The sequence below is a fragment of the Pelophylax lessonae genome (genome assembly GCF_965119305.1).
Source record: "Pelophylax lessonae genome assembly, chromosome: 2".
Classification (NCBI taxonomy): domain Eukaryota; kingdom Metazoa; phylum Chordata; class Amphibia; order Anura; family Ranidae; genus Pelophylax; species Pelophylax lessonae.
Window position 1 is genome coordinate 575,870,762 of NC_138769.1, and position 19,236 is coordinate 575,889,997.

The 19,236-nt window shown below is 44.9% G+C and overlaps 2 protein-coding genes across 4 annotated transcripts in view; one reads left to right on the forward strand and one right to left on the reverse strand.

The window, feature by feature from the left end:
• MARS1 (methionyl-tRNA synthetase 1) overlaps nucleotides 1–19,236 on the forward strand; it is a 312,431-nt gene that overhangs the window by 92,592 nt on the left and 200,603 nt on the right. The window contains exon 22 of one of the 3 annotated variants that reach the window (XM_082244785.1): nucleotides 3,733–3,973. The exons of 1 other annotated variant lie outside the window; for it this stretch is intronic. In XM_082244785.1, coding sequence (XP_082100911.1) covers nucleotides 3,733–3,885 — 153 coding nt within the window. In that variant the 3' untranslated portion in view covers nucleotides 3,886–3,973. Of the gene's footprint in view, nucleotides 1–3,732; nucleotides 3,974–19,236 lie in introns of those variants that run through there. One more of the 3 variants, XM_082244786.1, reaches the window with a different exon arrangement.
• On the reverse strand, nucleotides 6,036–17,386 carry DDIT3 (DNA damage inducible transcript 3; the record flags this gene model as incomplete). Its single annotated transcript, XM_082246548.1, has 4 exons — nucleotides 17,238–17,386; nucleotides 10,691–10,733; nucleotides 9,032–9,208; nucleotides 6,036–6,536 (listed from the first exon to the last, which is right to left on the reverse strand). The coding sequence occupies exons 3-4, from the start codon at nucleotides 9,173–9,175 to the stop codon at nucleotides 6,036–6,038; spliced, it is 645 nt and encodes a 214-aa protein (XP_082102674.1). The 5' UTR covers nucleotides 9,176–9,208; nucleotides 10,691–10,733; nucleotides 17,238–17,386.

Here is a 19,236-nt window from a genome sequence, read left to right on the forward strand (position 1 = left end):
CCCCCTAGGGTGGAGCCAGAACGTTTTGTCATTCTGCCTAGTCCTACTCCTGCGGAGACAACATAACCCAGCTCTTGAGAATCAAGAAGACTACGTCTGTCAATGAGCTTAAGAGAAAAGGATTTTACGGTAAGTTCTTACAAAAATCCATTTTTTTTGCCACAGGCTGCAAAAGCTAAGGGACCTCGCAACAAGCGAGGACCTTTCTTTACCGCCCATAAAGGGCGCCCGGCTGGTACTAGCGGGAAAGGCAAGACTCCTCCAGGAGGGTTCAAGAAGGGGACCAACCCAGCCAAACCCGAAGCAAAGGAGTACACAGCCTGAAGGTGCGCCCCCACCCGGTTTCAGGGTGGGGGGACGTTTTCACCGGTATTCAGGACATTAGATCGAGCATCAACCACTACTACCGGTGCGATTCTTCCCTTCCAACATTTAAGTACCACAGGAAGCGGTAGTTACCGTTCCCTGAAAAGATCTTTTCCTTTACCTTTTCCTAAGATTAGTCCCGATACCTCACAGGAATCGGATCTGGTTGACCAGATAGGCCAAGTAGCCTCTAGTCGGGTGACTTCGGTCCCTGAGGTTCAACCAGAAAAGATCACCCTTCCTGATAGCAATCAGGTATCTGATAAATGTGTGGGAACAGAAAACGACCAGACTTTCTCGGATGGTCGGGGCCAGATACCTCTAGGGACGCCTGGTTCAGATCCAATCAGCGCCAGTGGTCCTAGAAATTCTAGGCTGGCCTCCTCAAGCCGGCCTGGCCGACTTGGACATGTTAGTCGCAGACGTTCCGTGGGAACTTCGTCTCAGGGAGTGTCTGTGGTCTCAAGGACCAATTTACCTTCGTGCTTTACAGTCGCTGGTTTTAATGGCCTGGCCATTGAGACCCAAGTACTGAAGGACAGAGGTTTGTCTACTTCAGTCATTCCTACCCTTATTAAAGCAAGGAAAGCGACTTCCAGCAAAGTCTATTATCACACATGGTAGACTTATATTGCGTGGTGCGAATCTTTAGGATTTCCTCCACGTACCTATTCGGTGACTCGAATATTGGCCTTTTTGCAACAAGGGGTTGAGCAGAAGCTAGCCTTGAGCACCATCAAGGGTCAAGTTTCAGCATTAGCAATCTTCTTTCAGAAGCCTTTAGCTACCAAATCCTTGGTGCGGAATTTCATCCAGGGGGTGCGGCACCTGGCTCCTCCAGTCCGCGCACCCTTACCGCCCTGGGATCTTAATTTGGTTTTGTCGGTTCTACAGAAACCTCCCTTTGAAAACATCAGGGAGATTCCCTTGCTTACTCTATCCCAGAAGGTGGCCTTCTTGGTGGCTATTACTTCTGCTCGCAGGGTGTCAGAACTGGCTGCATTATCATGCCAGTCACCATACCTAGTGATTCATAGGGATAAGGTAGTACTTCATCCTAAGCCATCTTTTCTTCCCAAGGTGGTTTCAGATTTTCATCTGAATGAAGATATTGTACTACCTTCCTTGTGTCCTCAGCCCAAGCATCATTGGGAACATGCGTTGCATTCCTTAGATGTGGTTCGGGCAATCAGGGTATACCTGAAAGCTACGGAATCATTCCGTAAGACGGATTCACCTTTTGTGATCACGGATGGCCCCAGAAAGGGTTTGCCTGCATCTGCCGCGACCATTGCCAAATGGATTAGACAAACGGTGGTACAGGCTTATTCTATTAAGGGTCAGAGTCCTCCGTTCCCTGTTAGGGCGCACTCCACTCGAGCGCTCAGTACTTCCTGGGCCTTTCGCCATCAGGCGTCAGTGGTCCAGGTATGTAAGGCGGCCACCTGGTCGTCGGTACATACCTTTACAAAATTCTATAAAATTGATGTGACGGCATCGGCGGATGCCTCATTTGGCCGCAAGGTTTTGCAGGCCGCAATTTGAGGAGACCGGTGGTCTACCTCGAGTGTTTTTTTCTGTTTGAAAAAAAAAAAAAAAATTGTTTTCTCTTTTTTTTGGTTGAGTCTCATCATTAAGGATGAGCATTGTAAACTTCTAGTTGGCACCGGTTGGGCCTTCTAGATTGGGATTGATTTCCATTTTCCCACCCCTCAGTTGTGATACTGCTCTGGGACGTCCCGAAGGTGGTGTATCACCGAGGACTACGTCTGTCGATGAGCGCTAGAGAAAAATGGATTTTTGTAAAATCTTACCGTAAAATCCTTTTCTCTTAGCTCATCGACAGACGTAGTCCCCGCCCCTCTGTTTTGGAGTTGGGTTAAATTCTCTAAGCACTGCTTTTTCACATAACTGATTTGCTGAGGCAGAGAGAGAGAGGATATACCCTCTGGGACTGCCCCTAGGGTGTGGCCAGAGCTTTTTAATTTCCTGTCTAGTCCTGCTCCTGCGGAGGTAACATAACCCGAAGGTGGTGTATCACCGAGGACTACGTCTGTCGATGAGCTAAGAGAAAAGGATTTTACGGTAAGATTTTACAAAAATCCATTTTTTACTTTTTATAATTATACTGGACATTTACAAAATTAAAATGTGGATATGCTGCAATCTACATGTTGTCTAACATGGCAGGCCTACCTGCTGCCATTATTGCAGCTCTGCTCCAACTATTTTTTTTTCATTGTAGCAGCCTCCATAACTGCCAAGTGGGGGGGACCCTTTTTATTTTTCTTCCTGTGTGATTAAGTGGGGGGGATGCACAGTAAACATCACTTGATCAGAGCTGAATACAAATATTGAGCCTGGCAGGCTGCATATGGGAATGATAGTGAGAAGTTCTATCAGCAATAGTTTTTATGATTATAGACATTTACCATTTTACAGAGTGTAGCTTGCAATTTCACTCAGTGGTTTATTAGGTGAGCTGCAGTTAGGGACAGATAGCCAAGCCTGGGTGCAATCAGATCCATCCCAGCTGCAGGTAACAACTGCTTGGTGTGTGGCCACATGTGAACACCAATAGTAGCTGTTAGCCTGTCATTACTTTGTAGAAGCTGAGTGTCTGCTGCTGATCACTTAAACCTGTTCCAGTTTCTACAATCCAGTGTGAAGGTAATTGCCTATATGAAGGAGGCCTTAAGGCCCCTTTCACACATGCTGTCCGTTTTTCATCCATCCGTTGACGGATGAAAAACGCACATCAATGCATCTCTATGTAAAAATGGATGACAACTGATGATCATCAGTTAACATCAGTTTTCATCCACTTCCGTCAATGTCCGTTTTTTTGAACGGATGAATGCCCTATTTTTCATCCGTCAAAAAAAACGGATCGGACGAAAAACGGATGTCAACTGATGACAACGGATGAAAAACTGATGTCAACTGATGACAACGGATGAAAAACGGATAACAACTGACGAAAAACTGACACATTTGACGTGACTGAACTGATGAACTGAACGGACTGTATGTGTGAAAGGGGCCTAAAGCATATCTAAACCCAAAGCTTTATATATTTTAGCTTGCCAATCATTGGAGGTGGTGGCTGTACTGGTTTTTATTCCTATGTAATAATTGGCTAGTAAGACAGCCTGTTTGAGGGTGGCTACATTACTCCACCACTGACATGTGGGCAGAGGCGTTGTGTGTGCTTGCACAAGCATCTTACCAGCAGCTTTGCAGAGAGGATAGCATTATCTGCTTTCTTAATGAGCCCTTGGGGTTGGCATGCAAAGCAGAGGTGCTTAGAAAAATTGCTACTCTACTCAGTTTTCAAGCAACTAATCTGGTGTTCTCTCTTCTCAGGGTAATCAGGTGCGGGAGTTAAAGAGTAAAGCTGCAGAAAAGTCACTAATTGATAAAGAGGTGCAAAAGCTGCTGCAACTGAAAAAAGACCTGGCAGCGGCAGAAGGAAAGGCACCTAATCCACCTGCTCAGAAGGGAAAGAAGAAGAAATGATTTATGCATTACAAAAACATGACAGCAAAAAATAACATGGCTAACCCACAGCACTGAAATGGTTAACATTGGGAACATGTTTTTTTTAAATAAATTTATTAAGGTCCCTTGTTTGTTGTTAAAATGTATCTACTGCCATCTAAATGGAGAGTGCTGTAATGTATTACAAAGGATTGCATGGCTTGTTGAGTGTGTAACTAGGGAAAGAGGTGACTGCACAATACTTCACCATCAGTCTGCAGCAGCCTGGAGATAAATAGAACAGTGTAACACCAATTACCTCTTCACCTCATTCCCCGGAGGATCCTGCATGCAGTTTATTTTGCCTGTCACCATGTTCGACCTACTTATAGAGAGAATAGGTTGAGGTTCAGAAAACTGCTTTGTATGTAAGGAGTGTGGTTCCTGGTTTGCACACAAGCATGTGTGCACTTTGATCCTATGCAGGAGACATGCTCAAATTTTGTGGTAGGGCTGTTCAAATGGATGGATTTTTTTTGGACCGGCTGTGGAAGTGCTGCAGAAGGCCCATAGCTAATTGCAATTACTAAGGTACAGTTTTAGCATATGAAAAAATATTCTAACTGGGGGCCCTTGATGGTTTAGTACATTTTTCCAAAAGTTTTTTTGGCTTGAGTGGGCATGGCTTTAGAAACATGCTGTCACACTCGGTGATTTTCAAAGCACCTGTAAGGACTACTCATAAGGTGCACCCTTTAGAAGTGGGCAAGCTGACATGTCTCTAATGCAACAATTGCAATTTTGTTTGCCTTGTTCCCAGCTAGACTCCAACTTAAACACTTCAGTCACCTTAGCCAGAATTAACATACAGCAAATGCAGTCTGCTCTGTGGACAGGTTAGGGACTCAAAAGGCCAGACAGGCATGAGTAGGAGAACACATACTAGGACAGGTATTCTTGAAGCACTGCATATATTTATTAATGGTGATTCTTCAGTGTCAAAGCTGTTGCCCATAATAGCAATTGTTCATGTTTTGAAGGAGAGAAAACAAATCAATTATGAATAATTGATGACCACCGGGAGCGCGCCTCTGGCTCTCTGCCTTAAGTAATTTGAATAACTTACATGCAGCTTAAGTCCCCTTTCACACATACGGACCATTCAGATCCACCTGTCAGTTTTTCAGGCGGATCTGGACGGATTCCTCATGCATCTATGGGGCAGTGGATACATGTCCGCTGACATCCGATCCTGTCCATCAAATCCAGATGGATGGAAACCCTATTTTCCATCCATCTGGTGCATCGGATGAGAATGGACAGGCTGTCAGTTCTCATCCAATTCCCCCATAGAGGACAGCGGGGATCTGACACCTTCGTCTCTGCACACAGAGTGGAGATGGAGCTGTCATCCGCCTGCTCAGCAGGGATCGGTGGATCGATCCCCGCTGAGAAAAACGGAGTCCGCCGAGGGAGCAGAGAGGTGTGAAAGGGGCCATAGGGTGGGCTGTGACTATAGCTTTAGCAACAGCAAAGTAAATAGAATTTGAGTTAACAGTGAAGTTTTAATTGACCCCATAGTCTGCTTAACAAACATTGAAAATAATACATGTGGTAAAGCAGTTGTGAAAGCTCAATTCATGAATTTACCGTTAAAAACAGAATGTGGTATTTATATGATTTAGTGGTAATTACCGCATTATTTATTGCGCTGAGCTGGTTGGGGGGGGGGGGGGTGAATCCATGCATGCACTATTTATGTGAATGAGTATCATGATACCCTTAATCACATGCAGTAAAGCGACTCCTATTTCTTGTGTGGTGAGGAAAAAAAGTAGTCAGATGACACCGTTAACAGGATAACCGTTTATTTTGAAATATAAAAGTTAATTGTTCTAGGTAAAAAACCCACAGGCTTATTCAGGAGAGTGAAGTAAGCCACTGAAACCAGTTCTATACAAGTCACCACTTAAACATTGAAAGAAAAACTACAAAACATACTCATGCACATATATAAACAGTTCTATTTGTTAGGACCACATTGGTGTACATAGAAAATGCTGACTGTTTCCCAAGTCCACCTGTTAGTCGCCATGCTCCTACTGCCAGAGCCATAGCTAAAAGTTCATACCATTCCCTCTACACACAGACATCGTGCCATGCCACTCTTTCCATGCTTCTGAACAGTATCAAACCTTCTTAAGATTCACCATTCTTTCTATGAGCAACTTCCGGGTCTTCTCTACTTCCAAACTGAGACGTTCAATCTCCCCTTTTAAACGTTCATTCTCTGCCATTAGATGGGAAACTTTCTTCTCATTCTCTTGCTCCTTTTCCTTAGCGCGGACCTTGCCTCCTCTTGGCTGGGAGTTCCTCTTCCTTTTTGTTCCGGATTGGCTGCTGCTAGATTCCTCATCTTCGGTGTGGGTTTGAGATGGACTGCTGCAACTAGAGTCTACTTCTACAGCTCCATCAAGTTGGACGTCTGAAACCTCCGAAGAGGCGGATGGAATATCAAAGTTATTTTGTGATCCCTGGTTTAGGAATTCCAGCACCTCGGAAGGGAACTGTTCTACAACAGCTTCCAAGGCAACTACATCCTCTTCTGTGAAACTGATTGGCAAAGAAGAATTAACAGAGTCCAGTGTCCAAAGATAACTTGAGCTATCCAGTTCTTCAATCTGCATTCCCTGTTTAAAGAAGAAATGTTAGCAAATCACACAACAAACATGCCTTGCAAGGGCCAAACTCCAAGTTAATAGTTCACTTTAGAGCAGATGTTGGCAAGATTTCCATACCAGAACACTTTGGTTCAGATGCTTCTAGCACTAACCATTATCCTACAACTATTGTGTATTACTGAATGAAGGTGGAGGCCTCTTGCAACAATATGTGGTGGGAGCAGGACTAGTCAACCCTGATGTAAACATGGGTCTGGTATCGCTAATCTTAGAAATACTAGATGCTTTGCTGGATTTAGTACTTTTGATCCACTAATCTGAAAGTCCTAATCTGCATAGTGGTTTTGATCAACACCAGGTAAACATGGACCAAAAATGGTCAGACTTTCAGACCATTTTTTTTTTTTACAGCTAAAAATAAAAAAGAGTGATGCTAAGCACCCTGCTTCTGCGCTCAAAACCAGGTCCTCAGGCTGTTTCAATCTAGGAACCCACACTTGGCATCCCGTATGGCTAAGCCTTGCTGCCCCCTACGACCGGGGTGGTCAAAAACACTGTAAAACAAACACAAAGAAAGGGTGCACCAGCGTAGCACATTATCCTCAGCAAGCTTTTTAATAATTATTTAAAATCAACTACTCACAAAACATGCGTGGTAGATCAGCATATCAATTCCAAAGAACAGCATCAAATGGAAAAGTCCAATGTCTCATGTAGATGGAGGGCTGACGCGTTTCGAGGCCTTGCCTCTTCCTCAGAGCCTGAGGAAGAGGCAAGGCCTCAAAACGCGTGCTGAGGATAATGCGCTAGGCTGGTGCGCCCTTTCTTTGTGTTTGTTTTACTTTTTACAGCTCCCTGATCTGCTTCTGTCAAATTAGCATGCTAGTAAACCAGCATCTGATCAGCGCTTATCACTGTACCAACATCGATTTTGTTAGTATAGCAAGCTTAGTTTTTTGTTTAGCCCACGGGTTGAACAAAAACTAGTAGTTTGTACCAGGCATTAGTGAATCAAAGATTTAAAACAAGAGGGTCGGGAAAGCAACTAGAATAAAGTCTAATGGCAGCATCCATGTTTCTCAGTAAAGGCTTCCTTTGGATAAAGATGGGTCGGGCAACCCACTAGACTCCCATCTTCTAGAAGCAGAGGAGAGTGGCTGTACATTCTAAAAGAGGACTTTGGAACGCTGTTGACCTTTTAACTACATGCAGGTTCATGGCATGCTTAGACCACTAAGCAACAAGCTAGTTCTCAATTTAACACGCCCCAATCTGCTTAAAGTCTGAGGACAGTAGTAATTTGCAATCTTTATATAGTAATCTTTAAAAAGAAAGAAAAAAAAAAACCGTATGGGAATTTTTTTTATTAATGCTTACCTATGCAGCATAGGTCCCCCAAGGCTGAGAACCAAGCATTCAAACACCACCGATCACACTTCTCAGTGCTCCCAAAGCAGAGAGCAGTGACTGTCAGTCACTGGCTTTCTGCTCTGTGCCCATCCCCAGCTTGCTGAGAGGCGGAGCTGGGTGCCAGTCCAGGTATGTGGGCGGATCCCGATTATACAGTCACGGTCTTTCCTGAGCCTGGACAGGCTCTGACTTCAGCCTGCCGTCTGCTAAAACAGGTCACAGGAGGAGTGCAAAACGATCGACACTGCTGTGAGAAGTACAGATAAACAAGCTTTGACTGTACTTCTCCAAGTCTGGCTCTGCTTTAACATAACCACATAATACTATGCCAGTACAAGCTACTAGACTATCAACCTAGCTGAACATCTTGCAATGTCTCTGGGCTAGATTTTTCCGTAAACACACGTCTCATGGAGAACAAATAGTTTGGTAATGATTAAGCACACTTGCTAGTGTGTAAAACACGTCTACCTGTTTGCCACATTGGGATGTTCAGGTATCATCAAAATTCTGGTTTATTACCGGAGTGCAGCCATTTCTTTTTAAATTGAATAAAACGTTACATCCAATGGTGGGAAAACAGCTGGTCAGATACGTTTTTTGACCTGTGAAATGATCAATTATACTGTTGGCTGTCCCATTGACATTTGATAGATTTGGGAAGTCACCTAGTGTGTGGGATTATAAAAAGATCAAATGCAGATATACCCTGGGTGACCTGGTATAAAACCCACCAAGTAAGACTTTAGACCTAATCATTTATTGGCCATGTTCATACTGTACTGCTGCCTGGCGCAGCATTTAGGATCAGAATTTGTCCTGAATACTGAGGACTACTTTTGAATTTCTTAAATCAAGCCATAAAATACACAAGTCCAGCCAGTTACTAGAAGATGGCATAAAATAGGTTTTCTTATGATTTGGTTACTAAAAATAGTTACACTGCCCAATTGGAGGGGGGGGGGGGGCATCATCCTATGCCCATTCCCTGACAAAAATCAGGATTGACCATTATAATGGCACCAATTACTGGAATGAAAGTTAATTGAGGAAAGATCCAAGGCACACAAATTCAGAAAAGCTGCAGCGCTTACCTGCTTGTCTACATCAGTTTGGAGAACCCCTGCATTCTTGGTTTCAGAGAACAGGATGTCTTGTAGGTCCTCATACCAGGCATCTAGCTCCAGCCCTGACAAGGGGCCAACAGAGCCAGAGAATGGCAGAGATTCTGCCATCATCTTTTGGCAGTCTTGCTGCGCAAAAATGGTTCACTGCAAAAGTAAAGTACAATATTAGAATTCACAAGAACAGATTTCACTTTATGGTTATCCTAACTTTGAATAATGCACTGCAGGAAAAAGATTAGATATCTCTCTCTTTTTTTTATCCTAACTTTTAAACCCGATTGACATACTGATCGTTGTGCAATCATGCAAGACTGACTGCCAAAATACATTACTTGTGTAGCTTACTCTCACTTGTTCCAGCTGTTGTCCTTGACCAAACATCAGGCTACATTTACACCCAAGCATCGCATCTTCAAGCGTTTTTTTTTTTTTAAACAGAATTGCACGGTTTTGCCAAATATTTTTTCAACTAAAAGGTGGGGAGTGCTGCTGAAAAAGGGGGTGAAAAGCTGCTGTTTGAGCCGAAGAAAACATGCAGCAAGGGCTTGGAAAAAACAAAATAAAAAAAAAAAAACAATTGTCGCCCTTTTTCCCACGGCGGTTCTATTAGGGACAAAAACACTCAATTCTGCCTAAAAAGTAGCTCATACTTTTTTGAGCGAAAGGTGTTTTGCTAAAAAAGACAGGACTCTCAGATGGGAACAAGGGCTATTGAAAATAGGTTTTTGCTTTTTGAGCAATTGAGCTAGAAAACACTTGTGTGTAAACAAGGCCTCAGCGCTATAACTTGAGATCAGCTAAAGATGTTGACTTATAAAAATTAAACCCACACAAATTGCTTAGATGTGCCATCATAGATCTTTAGCAGCTTCTAGTTCCACTGATTGTGAAAAGCTCAAATACTAATCTGCCTGTACCAATGGCCCAGGATTCTGCTGTACGATCTTCCACCCACCACATGTTCCTAATGACCAATCACTTTGACAGGTTGCCTATCACTTTGACAGGTTGCCTATCACTTTGACAGGTTGCCTATCACTTTGACAGGTTGCCTATCACTTTGACAGGTTGCCTATCACTTTGACAGGTTGCCTATCACTTTGACAGGTTGCCTATCACTTTGACAGGTTGCCTATCACTTTGACAGGTTGCCTATCACTTTGACAGGTTGCCTATCACTTTGACAGGTTGCCTATCACTTTGACAGGTTGCCTATCACTTTGACAGGTTGCCTATCACTGGTCAACAGGAATATGCAGAAAGCAGACAAGGTTCGTCACCATCATTCAGAAATCTCAGGTTTGTGTGATTTTAGAGGCCACAGATTCTAAAACCGCTAGCTGCCTACTCTGTATTCCACTAGTAGTGACTATATAAAGTAATAAGTGCATCTACATTCAAATATCTTATTATCACCCTTCTATAAGCTCACAACAGCAGCACTGCGAGTGGCAGTAGCTTTTCACAATGCAAACATGCTTGGAAGGAGCAGAAAACCTAGAATGGCCTTTTTTTTTTTAACTTGATTGAAAAATGTTTGAGACAATCCAAATCACAGTTCCACAGATTACACCATATATTATATATGAATTGTTGAAATCCATGGTAATGTAAAGCATTTATTACCTCAGGTGTGGTGGTGAATAAAGGTCGTCTTCTTCTTCCAACACTAGAATAGAGAAAACAAAAAAAAGTTAATAAATAAAAACTGCACAATGTAAAAGTAAATAGCATAGATACACCAATTCTTGAGAATGTCGCTTTTTTCCTCATAACTGATAAGTGTTATATCTATTAAAACAACAAGCTCTCTTTCCAAGGCTGTTTGCGGGCAAAGTCAAGTCTTCTTTGTTAAAACCAACTTAAAGTGGTTGTAAAGCCACTTTTTTTCCCACCCTACTATGATCCTGTGTTAGATTTTAAGTGTAAGCTATTTTTAAAAAAAAAAAAAAAAAAAATACATGCCGCTTTATACTGTATTTTAGAGCGCCTCTCACATGACCGCCCACTGCAGTCTTCCCTGAACTGACAGCTACAGCAGGAGGGGCTGAAAACCCCTGCTGACCTCAGGTGGGAGAAGAGCGGCGGGCAGTCACGTGAGCGCCGCTCTTAAATAAGGTATGGAGCAGCATTTTTTTTTTTATATAAAGAACATACATTTGGGCACATAATGTACTCCAACACAGGGGATTATAGTAAAACATTTGTGCAGCAGGAAGGGTGGGGGAGCAGATCAGCACTGACAGCCAGCAGGCGGGGAGAGAGGGAAGGAGCGGATCAGCACTGACACAGCCAGAAGGCAGGGAGAGAGGGAAGGAGCGGATCAGCACTGACACAGCCAGCAGGCAGGGAGAGAGGGAAGGAGCGGATCATCACTGACACAGCGAACAGGTGGGAGAGAGGGAAGGAGCGGATCAGCACTGACACAGCCAGCAGGCAGGGAGAGAGGGAAGAAGCGGATCAGCACTGACACAACCAGGGAGAGAGAGAGGGAAGAAGCGGATCAGCACTGACACAACCAGGGAGAGAGGGAAGGAGCAGATCAGCACTGACACAGCCAGCAGGCGGGAGAGAGGGAAGGAGCGGATCAGCACTGACACAGCCAGCAGGCAGGGAGAGAGGGAAGGAGCGGATCAGCACTGACACAGCCAGCAGGCAGGGAGAGAGGGAAGGAGCGGATCAGCACTGACACAGCCAGCAGGCAGGGAGAGAGGGAAGGAGCGGATCAGCACTGACACAGCCAGCAGGCAGGGAGAGAGGGAAGGAGCGGATCAGCACTGACACAGCCAGCAGGCAGGGAGAGAGGGAAGGAGCGGATCAGCACTGACACAGCCAGCAGGCAGGGAGAGAGGGAAGGAGCGGATCAGCACTGACACAGCCAGCAGGCAGGGAGAGAGGGAAGGAGCGGATCAGCACTGACACAGCCAGCAGGCAGGGAGAGAGGGAAGGAGCAGATCAGCACTGACACAGCCAGCAGGCAGGGAGAGAGGGAAGGAGCGGATCAGCACTGACACAGCCAGCGAGGGAAGGAGCGGATCAGCACTGACACAGCCAGCAGGCGGGAGAGAGGGAAGGAGCGGATCAGCACTGACACAGCCAGCGAGGGAAGGAGCGGATCAGCACTGACACAGCCAGCAGGCGGGAGAGAGGGAAGGAGCAGATCAGCACTGACACAACCAGGGAGAGAGGGAAGGAGCAGATCAGCACTGACACAGCCAGCAGGCAGGGAGAGAGGGAAGGAGCGGATGACAGAGGCACGTAAACTGACCACAGTATCAGGGCTCCGCAGCCATGATAAATGTGGTCAGTTTACAAAGGGGTGGGCAGCACCAGGCAGGATCAGCCAGGTATTTTAGATAGGGACAGCACTGTGCTGTTCATGCTGTAAAGGAACAGGATTATTATTATTGCACTTAAAGTAGTTGTAACCTTAAAAAAAAAAAAAAAAAAAATTTACTATACAGAGAATTGGTTTGAAAAAAAGCTCTTCAGCTCGGCCTGGAAAAGGTTTGTTAAAACTAGTCAGACAATCAAGAACGGTTATATTTTTTAATTACATTAAACACAATCTTGAAGGTTATTACCTTCAGGAAGTTGGTATTCAAGCGGGACATGACTAAAGAACTAGTCTCAGCAGAGGACCCATTTAGCTCTGGAATCAAGTTTGGGGAGGTTGGAAGTCTAAGCCATACTTGAGGGTGTACATTAAGTTCTGTGGCTACACAAGATAATTAACTGTCGCTAGTAAGAGATTCAAGCTGACCTTGCAATGAATTCCAATTGGTTCCTGATGAACCGGCGGGGATTTGCTTAACAGCTGGAAAGGGACTACAGTATTATCGGTTCTGTATAGTGTGCGTAGTTGGACAAATTTGTTGTATTGGCAGTTTTAAAGGCAAACTCCACCTATAGCAACATGTTACGCCCATATTTAGTGTAACATGTTGCGAAGCACACCCTCCCCCCACCTTCCTCCATGTCTGCAGAAATTCTCCTCTGTGCAGCCACTGAGACGTTTACATTTTGTGCGGCAGCCCACACAGCCAAGTCTGTCATTCAGAGATTTATGAATGAACTACATGTCCCATCGACCACTGCAGCAGACAGACTTGTAGTTCTCAATGGAATACAAGTAATGGCCACACTTGTATTCTATAAACATTTCCTCCAGCTTTCCAGAAGTACACGCAGGCTGCGGGAGGAAGAGTCTGGAGGTGCCTGACATGGATTGCAGGTGGAATGCTTTGCAGGCACCTGTGAAAATTAACAAATGCACATTTTTCCTACAATAAATGCTTTTTTTTTTCTAAAAAGTTGAACTTAGCCTTAATAGTCACTGTGCCAAGTAAGCAACCTCCTGTTTTTACAATGCTGCAGGGCAGCCTCCTGGATCATGGGACTCAAAGGTTAGTGGAGATCGCTGTAGTAGCAGTGCTTAGTACATCAATTTCCAGCTTTGGGGGGAGAGAGAGAGAATCAGCCAGGTATGGTATATACATAGTTACACTGGTCCATGCTGGGCCAATGTAACTATATAGACATATCCTTACCTGGAATTCTTTAAATCTATTGGTAGCAATAGTTTACCTTAGGCTTATGGTCAGGGCAGCCATCAGGGGGGGGACAGCCCATACACATGTAGGGGGCCCGGGCGTTCTGAGGGGCCCAGCTGCCCAGGGCCCCACCAATGAGACCGAGTTGTTGCTGCTGTAGTAAATAGCAATTGCTAAAACAGGATGGCTCCAGAGGAAGCCGATGCAGCTGAAGGGATGTTTCTTTGCTCAATTGCGCTGTCTCTGATTAAAATATGAGGCTGTCTCCTTGCTGGATTGGGATATCTCTTTGCTGAATATGCAGTATGGGGATGTCTCTGTACTGGTTGGGGATGTGTCTTTGCTGAATATATAAGGCTGTCATTTTGTTGGATTAGGATGTCTCTTTTCTCAATATATGAGGCTGTCTCCTTGCTGGATTCGGATGTCTCCTTGCTGAATATATGGGGATGTCTCTTTGCTGGCTTGGATTCATTTTCATAAGTTGTAAGAGTGTCAAAATATCAGTGGGTGCACTGAAGGACTCGGTGGGATGGCCAGTGGGCGGAATATGTGGGACGGCCAGAGGGCGGGCCCCGCAAAATGTTGGTGATCAGGCCTGGAGGGGCCCAGGCCTAAAGCGGTGTAAGGGGCTCCAAAATTTCTGATGGCTGCCCTGCTTATGGTCAGTGTAAGTGGTTCTAATCACATAAGGTTGCATTTCCGGCATTAAGAGTTGATTCACATCGCACAGAAACGCGCTTTGCATTTGTGTGTTACTCGCATGCGATTCAGGTGCAGTGTGATCTCAGCCTATTAATTTGAATGGGCTAAAATAATGCAAGACCTCCGCTAGTAGTGCATGTACTACTTTAAAAAAGTGCACAGCAACCACATTACTTGGTACTAATGTACCATGCATTTGCCATCTAGAGAGTCTCCAACATTGATACACATTGCAGATTGTAACTGCAATGAGTTTTGAACACAGTTCTGGCGTGGAAAAAAAAAAAAAAAAGTGAGATTTTTTTGTCAAAAGGTAAACTTATCCTTTAAGGGAAGGGGTAAATAGGTGGAAGAGGCTTTAGAATTAAGGACCTTAAAGAATCTAAAGCCCATATTTTATACTGGTTTAGGTAGAGCACAGGAGATTAAAACTCACTTGCATAGATGGCAAAAGAAAGAAAATTTGGAAAGCGGTTTTAACGATTCCCTAAATTATCCAAATTAGTTCTTAATTCCTTCCGGTTTTAGATTACATTCAAGAATGATTTTGGAGGATGAAGAAAATGCAGTCTTTGGGTATACAGGCTTAACACGCCATAGAAAAGTGGTCAGTATTTTTATTGAAGACAAATGTTTGTATGAAGCTTTAAAGAGATTTGACCACGTAAATCCTTAGTTTAAATATCTTCTAATACACTTCATGTACAGAACACTGCTATTACATGGCCAGCAATGCATTCAAGATCCAAACAGAAAATCTCAATCCATCCTTGTTAAAAAGGTTACAATTACTGAGAATCTACAATTGTAGAAACATCAGCACTGTAAGAATTGATTTTTTAGTCCGTATGGCCTGACAACCAGCCTAGAAAACTACTTTCTCCCCCAGTTCCTGTGGTCGGAGATGTAACAAGGACATGTTCAGTCATGTTCATATAAAGTCCATCCCAAATCCCAGACTTCCCAGATGAGGAATGCGTAGGATATTTTCCTCTTGCAGAAGAAAGGAAATGAGCCATTAGGAGGGAGAGAGAAGCCTGAGCTGCCAAACCAGCCTCAGACCCACTCCCATCACTGTCTAGACACAACCGGCAGAGAAAGGACCAATTACTACAACAGCCCTGGATCAGCAAGTTTCTCTCTCCCCACATTTAAAACCCATTAAAATATATAAATTATACCTAGAATTTTCTTTCATTCACACATCTATTTAACCAACATATACACAGTCTCACAGCAACCACATTGCTGAATAGCAAGCAGTGTATCATTGCACCCAATTCTACTGCAGGCTACGCAAACTGTTTTATGAGGGACAAGGATTGCATGTTCTAGAGCAGCTGAGCAACACAGGGATGGAGGATAGACTATGCATTACCAAAATCTGCAGCATGATTTTTTTAGTCATGTAATATTTATCAACCATTTCCATGCAGCTATCTAATTTTATGTTGCCATTCCCCTATCATATCCCAGACACTGGTCCCAATCGCCTCTCCCATCCCAGCCACCGATGGCATCCCGATCACCTCTCCCATCTTAATTACTGATCACATCCCCATCACCTCTCCCATCCACCGATGGCATCCCGATCACATCCTAATTACCGATCACCTCTCCCATCCCAGCCACCAATGGCATCCCGGATCACATCTTAATTACTGATCACCTCTCCCAGCCACCGATGGCAATCCCGATCACCTCTCCCAGCCACCGATGGCATCCCGGATCACATCTTAATTACTGATCACGTTCTGATCACCTCTCCCATCCCAGCCACCGATGGCAATCCCGATCACCTCTCCCAGCCACCGATGGCATCCCGGATCACATCTTAATTACTGATCACCTCTCCCATCCCAGCCACCGATGGCAATCCCGATCACCTCTCCCATCCACCAATGGCATCCCGATCACCTCTCCCATCTTAATTACTGATCACATCCCGATCACCTCTCCCATCCCAGCCACCGATGGCATCCCGATCACATCTTAATTACTGATCACATTCTGATCACCTCTCCCATCCCAGCCACCGATGGCTGGGATGGGAGAGGTGATTGGGGTGCCATCGGTGGCTGGGATGGGAGAGGTGATCAGAATGTGATCAGTAATTAAGATGTGATCGGGGTGCCATCGGTGGCTGGGATGGAGAGGTGATCAGGATGTCACTGATGGCATTCCGATCACATCTTAATTACTGATCACATCCCAATCACTGATGGCATTCCGATCACATCCGGATCACCGATGGCAACTTGATCACCTCTCCCATCACAACCACATCCTAATTACTGACCACCTCTCATCCCAGCCACCAATAGCATCCCAATCACATTCTTATCACAGATAACATCCCAATCCCTGCAAGCAATGTTCAAAAACTAAAAATCCACATCAAGGACTGGCAGATTTATGGACGCTCCTGAGGTGCCTACAGACATCAGAAATGAAAAACATTCTACAACAGTGGGCACCCGGTAGGAGAGTGCATTGGCCAGGCACAACTCTTGTTTTCCCAGGAGAGATGCTGGAGGCAAACATGTCCATCACAGCCTGCCTCCTCCCTCCTCCTCACTCATCCTTTATCCCCCTCCCTCATCCTCCTCCTCCCTCATCCTCCCCATCACCACCATCTGACAGGAAATTTCTGTAAATCACTAGATCTGAAAAAATCTGGAGGCCAACTTATTCCAGTAAATAGAATACAGCCAGACAGAACACCTTTATATTTTCACTGCCAGATCAACCAAATTCTCCAAAATATGCAGAACGATTGCCTCCATTAATAATAATAGGGACACCCTCATACAAGATTGTCCCCCCATTACTGTACAGAAGAGCCATGCCTACTCAGATGCCATAGAGGTCTATAGCGCCCCCCCCCCCCCAGAGGGGACAGAGCTGTCATTCACCTTTCTCCACGTGGGGTCTGTTCTCTGGTGACAGGGGCAGTGACCGCGGCGGCGCAGGGTGTCGGTGAGTGGGTGATCGGATGGAAGCCTTGAGCTCATGTTAATCATCGTCTGCGTCTTCAGCAAAACGACTGAAGGACAAACACCTCGACTTTCCTTTATATACCCGGCTTCTCAGCCAATGATAAAACCGGGGCAAGCAACGTGACCAGAGTGCAGCTCCAGCCAATCCGAGCGATACAAGGTTTCTCACTTTACGGCATCACTTCATTGACGTTTTTACCGTGTCCCAGATCAGTAGAATAGGAACCAATGAAAAGCCGTGCTCCTAAATGACCCCGAGGCTTGGCACGCACAGAGGGGCGTGTTTCAGTTTCCGGGGGGCGGGGATGGGTTAGGCCGTCATGCGGAAGTGTCCCGTTGGAGATCACGAGTTAGGATGAGTCATAGGGGGTGATGCAATAGCTGGCAAGCAGTGGCCAAGCCTGAGCGATGCAGCCCTGGGGACTTCCCAAGCTGGAGATTCACCTTCACCTCTCCACTGTCCACCACTGGATGTTTACTTGGACGGTGTTGTAAATAAAATCATGTCTGCAAATGTTCCGTAAACACTAATAACTGACTTTCCTGAACGTTTTACCTAAGCTGTACACTGATATCCCTCCCCAGTAATAGTGTGACGTCATCTTGTGTTTGGCACATTCACTGATCTCATACTGCCCATCTCTCCGAAATTGAGAATCAGAAACAATTAACCACCTGACCTCCGGACGATTTACCCCTACCAAGGCCATTTTTTGCAATACGGCACTGCATTACTTCAACTGACTATTGCACGGTCATGCAACGCTGTACCCAAATAAAATTGATGTCCTTTTTCCACAAATTGAACTTACTTTTAATGGTATTTGATCACCTCTGCAAATTTTATTTTTTGCGCTATAAACAAAAAAGGCCAAATTGTGAAAAAAAAAAAAAGATTTACTTTGTGCTATAAACATTCAATATGTATTCCGCTACATATTTATGGTAAAAAAAAAAAAATCTCATTAAGTGTATATTGATTAGTTTGCACAAAAGTTATAGCATCCACAAACTATGGGATAGATTTATTTATTTTCACTAGTAATGGCGGCGATCAGCAACTTATAGCTTGACTACAATATTGTGGTGCACAGTTGGACACTGACACTTTTTGGCAACCAGTGACACTAATACAGTGATCAGTGTTAAAATAAAAATATGCACTGTCACTGTATTAATGACACTGGCTGGGAAGGGGTTAACATCAGGGGCGATCAAAGGGTTAAATGTGCACCTAGCTAGTGATTTTGTGTACTGTATGGGGGGAGGTGCTTTTACTAGGGGAAGGCGCAGGAACACAGGATTCTTGCCTTGTCTACTGACAGAACAGCGATCTGCCTTGTTTACATAGCCATACAAGGTATAGGGTTGGCAAGTATTTAACCACTTGCCGACTGCCGTAAGTACATATACTGCGGCGGTCAGCCCCTCACAGGCAAAGCCTGTGCGGCTCTGGGGAGCGGGCACGCTCCTGCGCGGTCACGGACCCCCCCCCCCTGCGCGTGTGACCGGCGGACCCGATGTCCGCCGGTCACTCGGCGATCGTCGGTGCAGAGGGAGAAAGGCAGGCGGCTAGTGTAAACAAGCCGCCTGTCATTCTCCCCTGTGTAGAAACACTGATCATACGGTTCTACTATGTAGGACCGTTGATCACTGTTCCTACACCTCAAGCCACAGCCAATCACAGTTAGAATCACGCCCCTAGGGACACACATAACCCCTCCCTCTCAAAAAAAAAAAGTTAACCCCTTCACTGCCAGTGTAATTTTACAGTAACAGTGCATATGTATAGCACAGATTACTGTAGAAATGTCACTGGTAACCCCAAAAGTGTCAAAAATGTCAGTCAAGGGTCCGATCTGTCCGCCGCAATGTCGCAGTACCGCAAAAAAAAAAAGTCGCAGATCGCCACCAT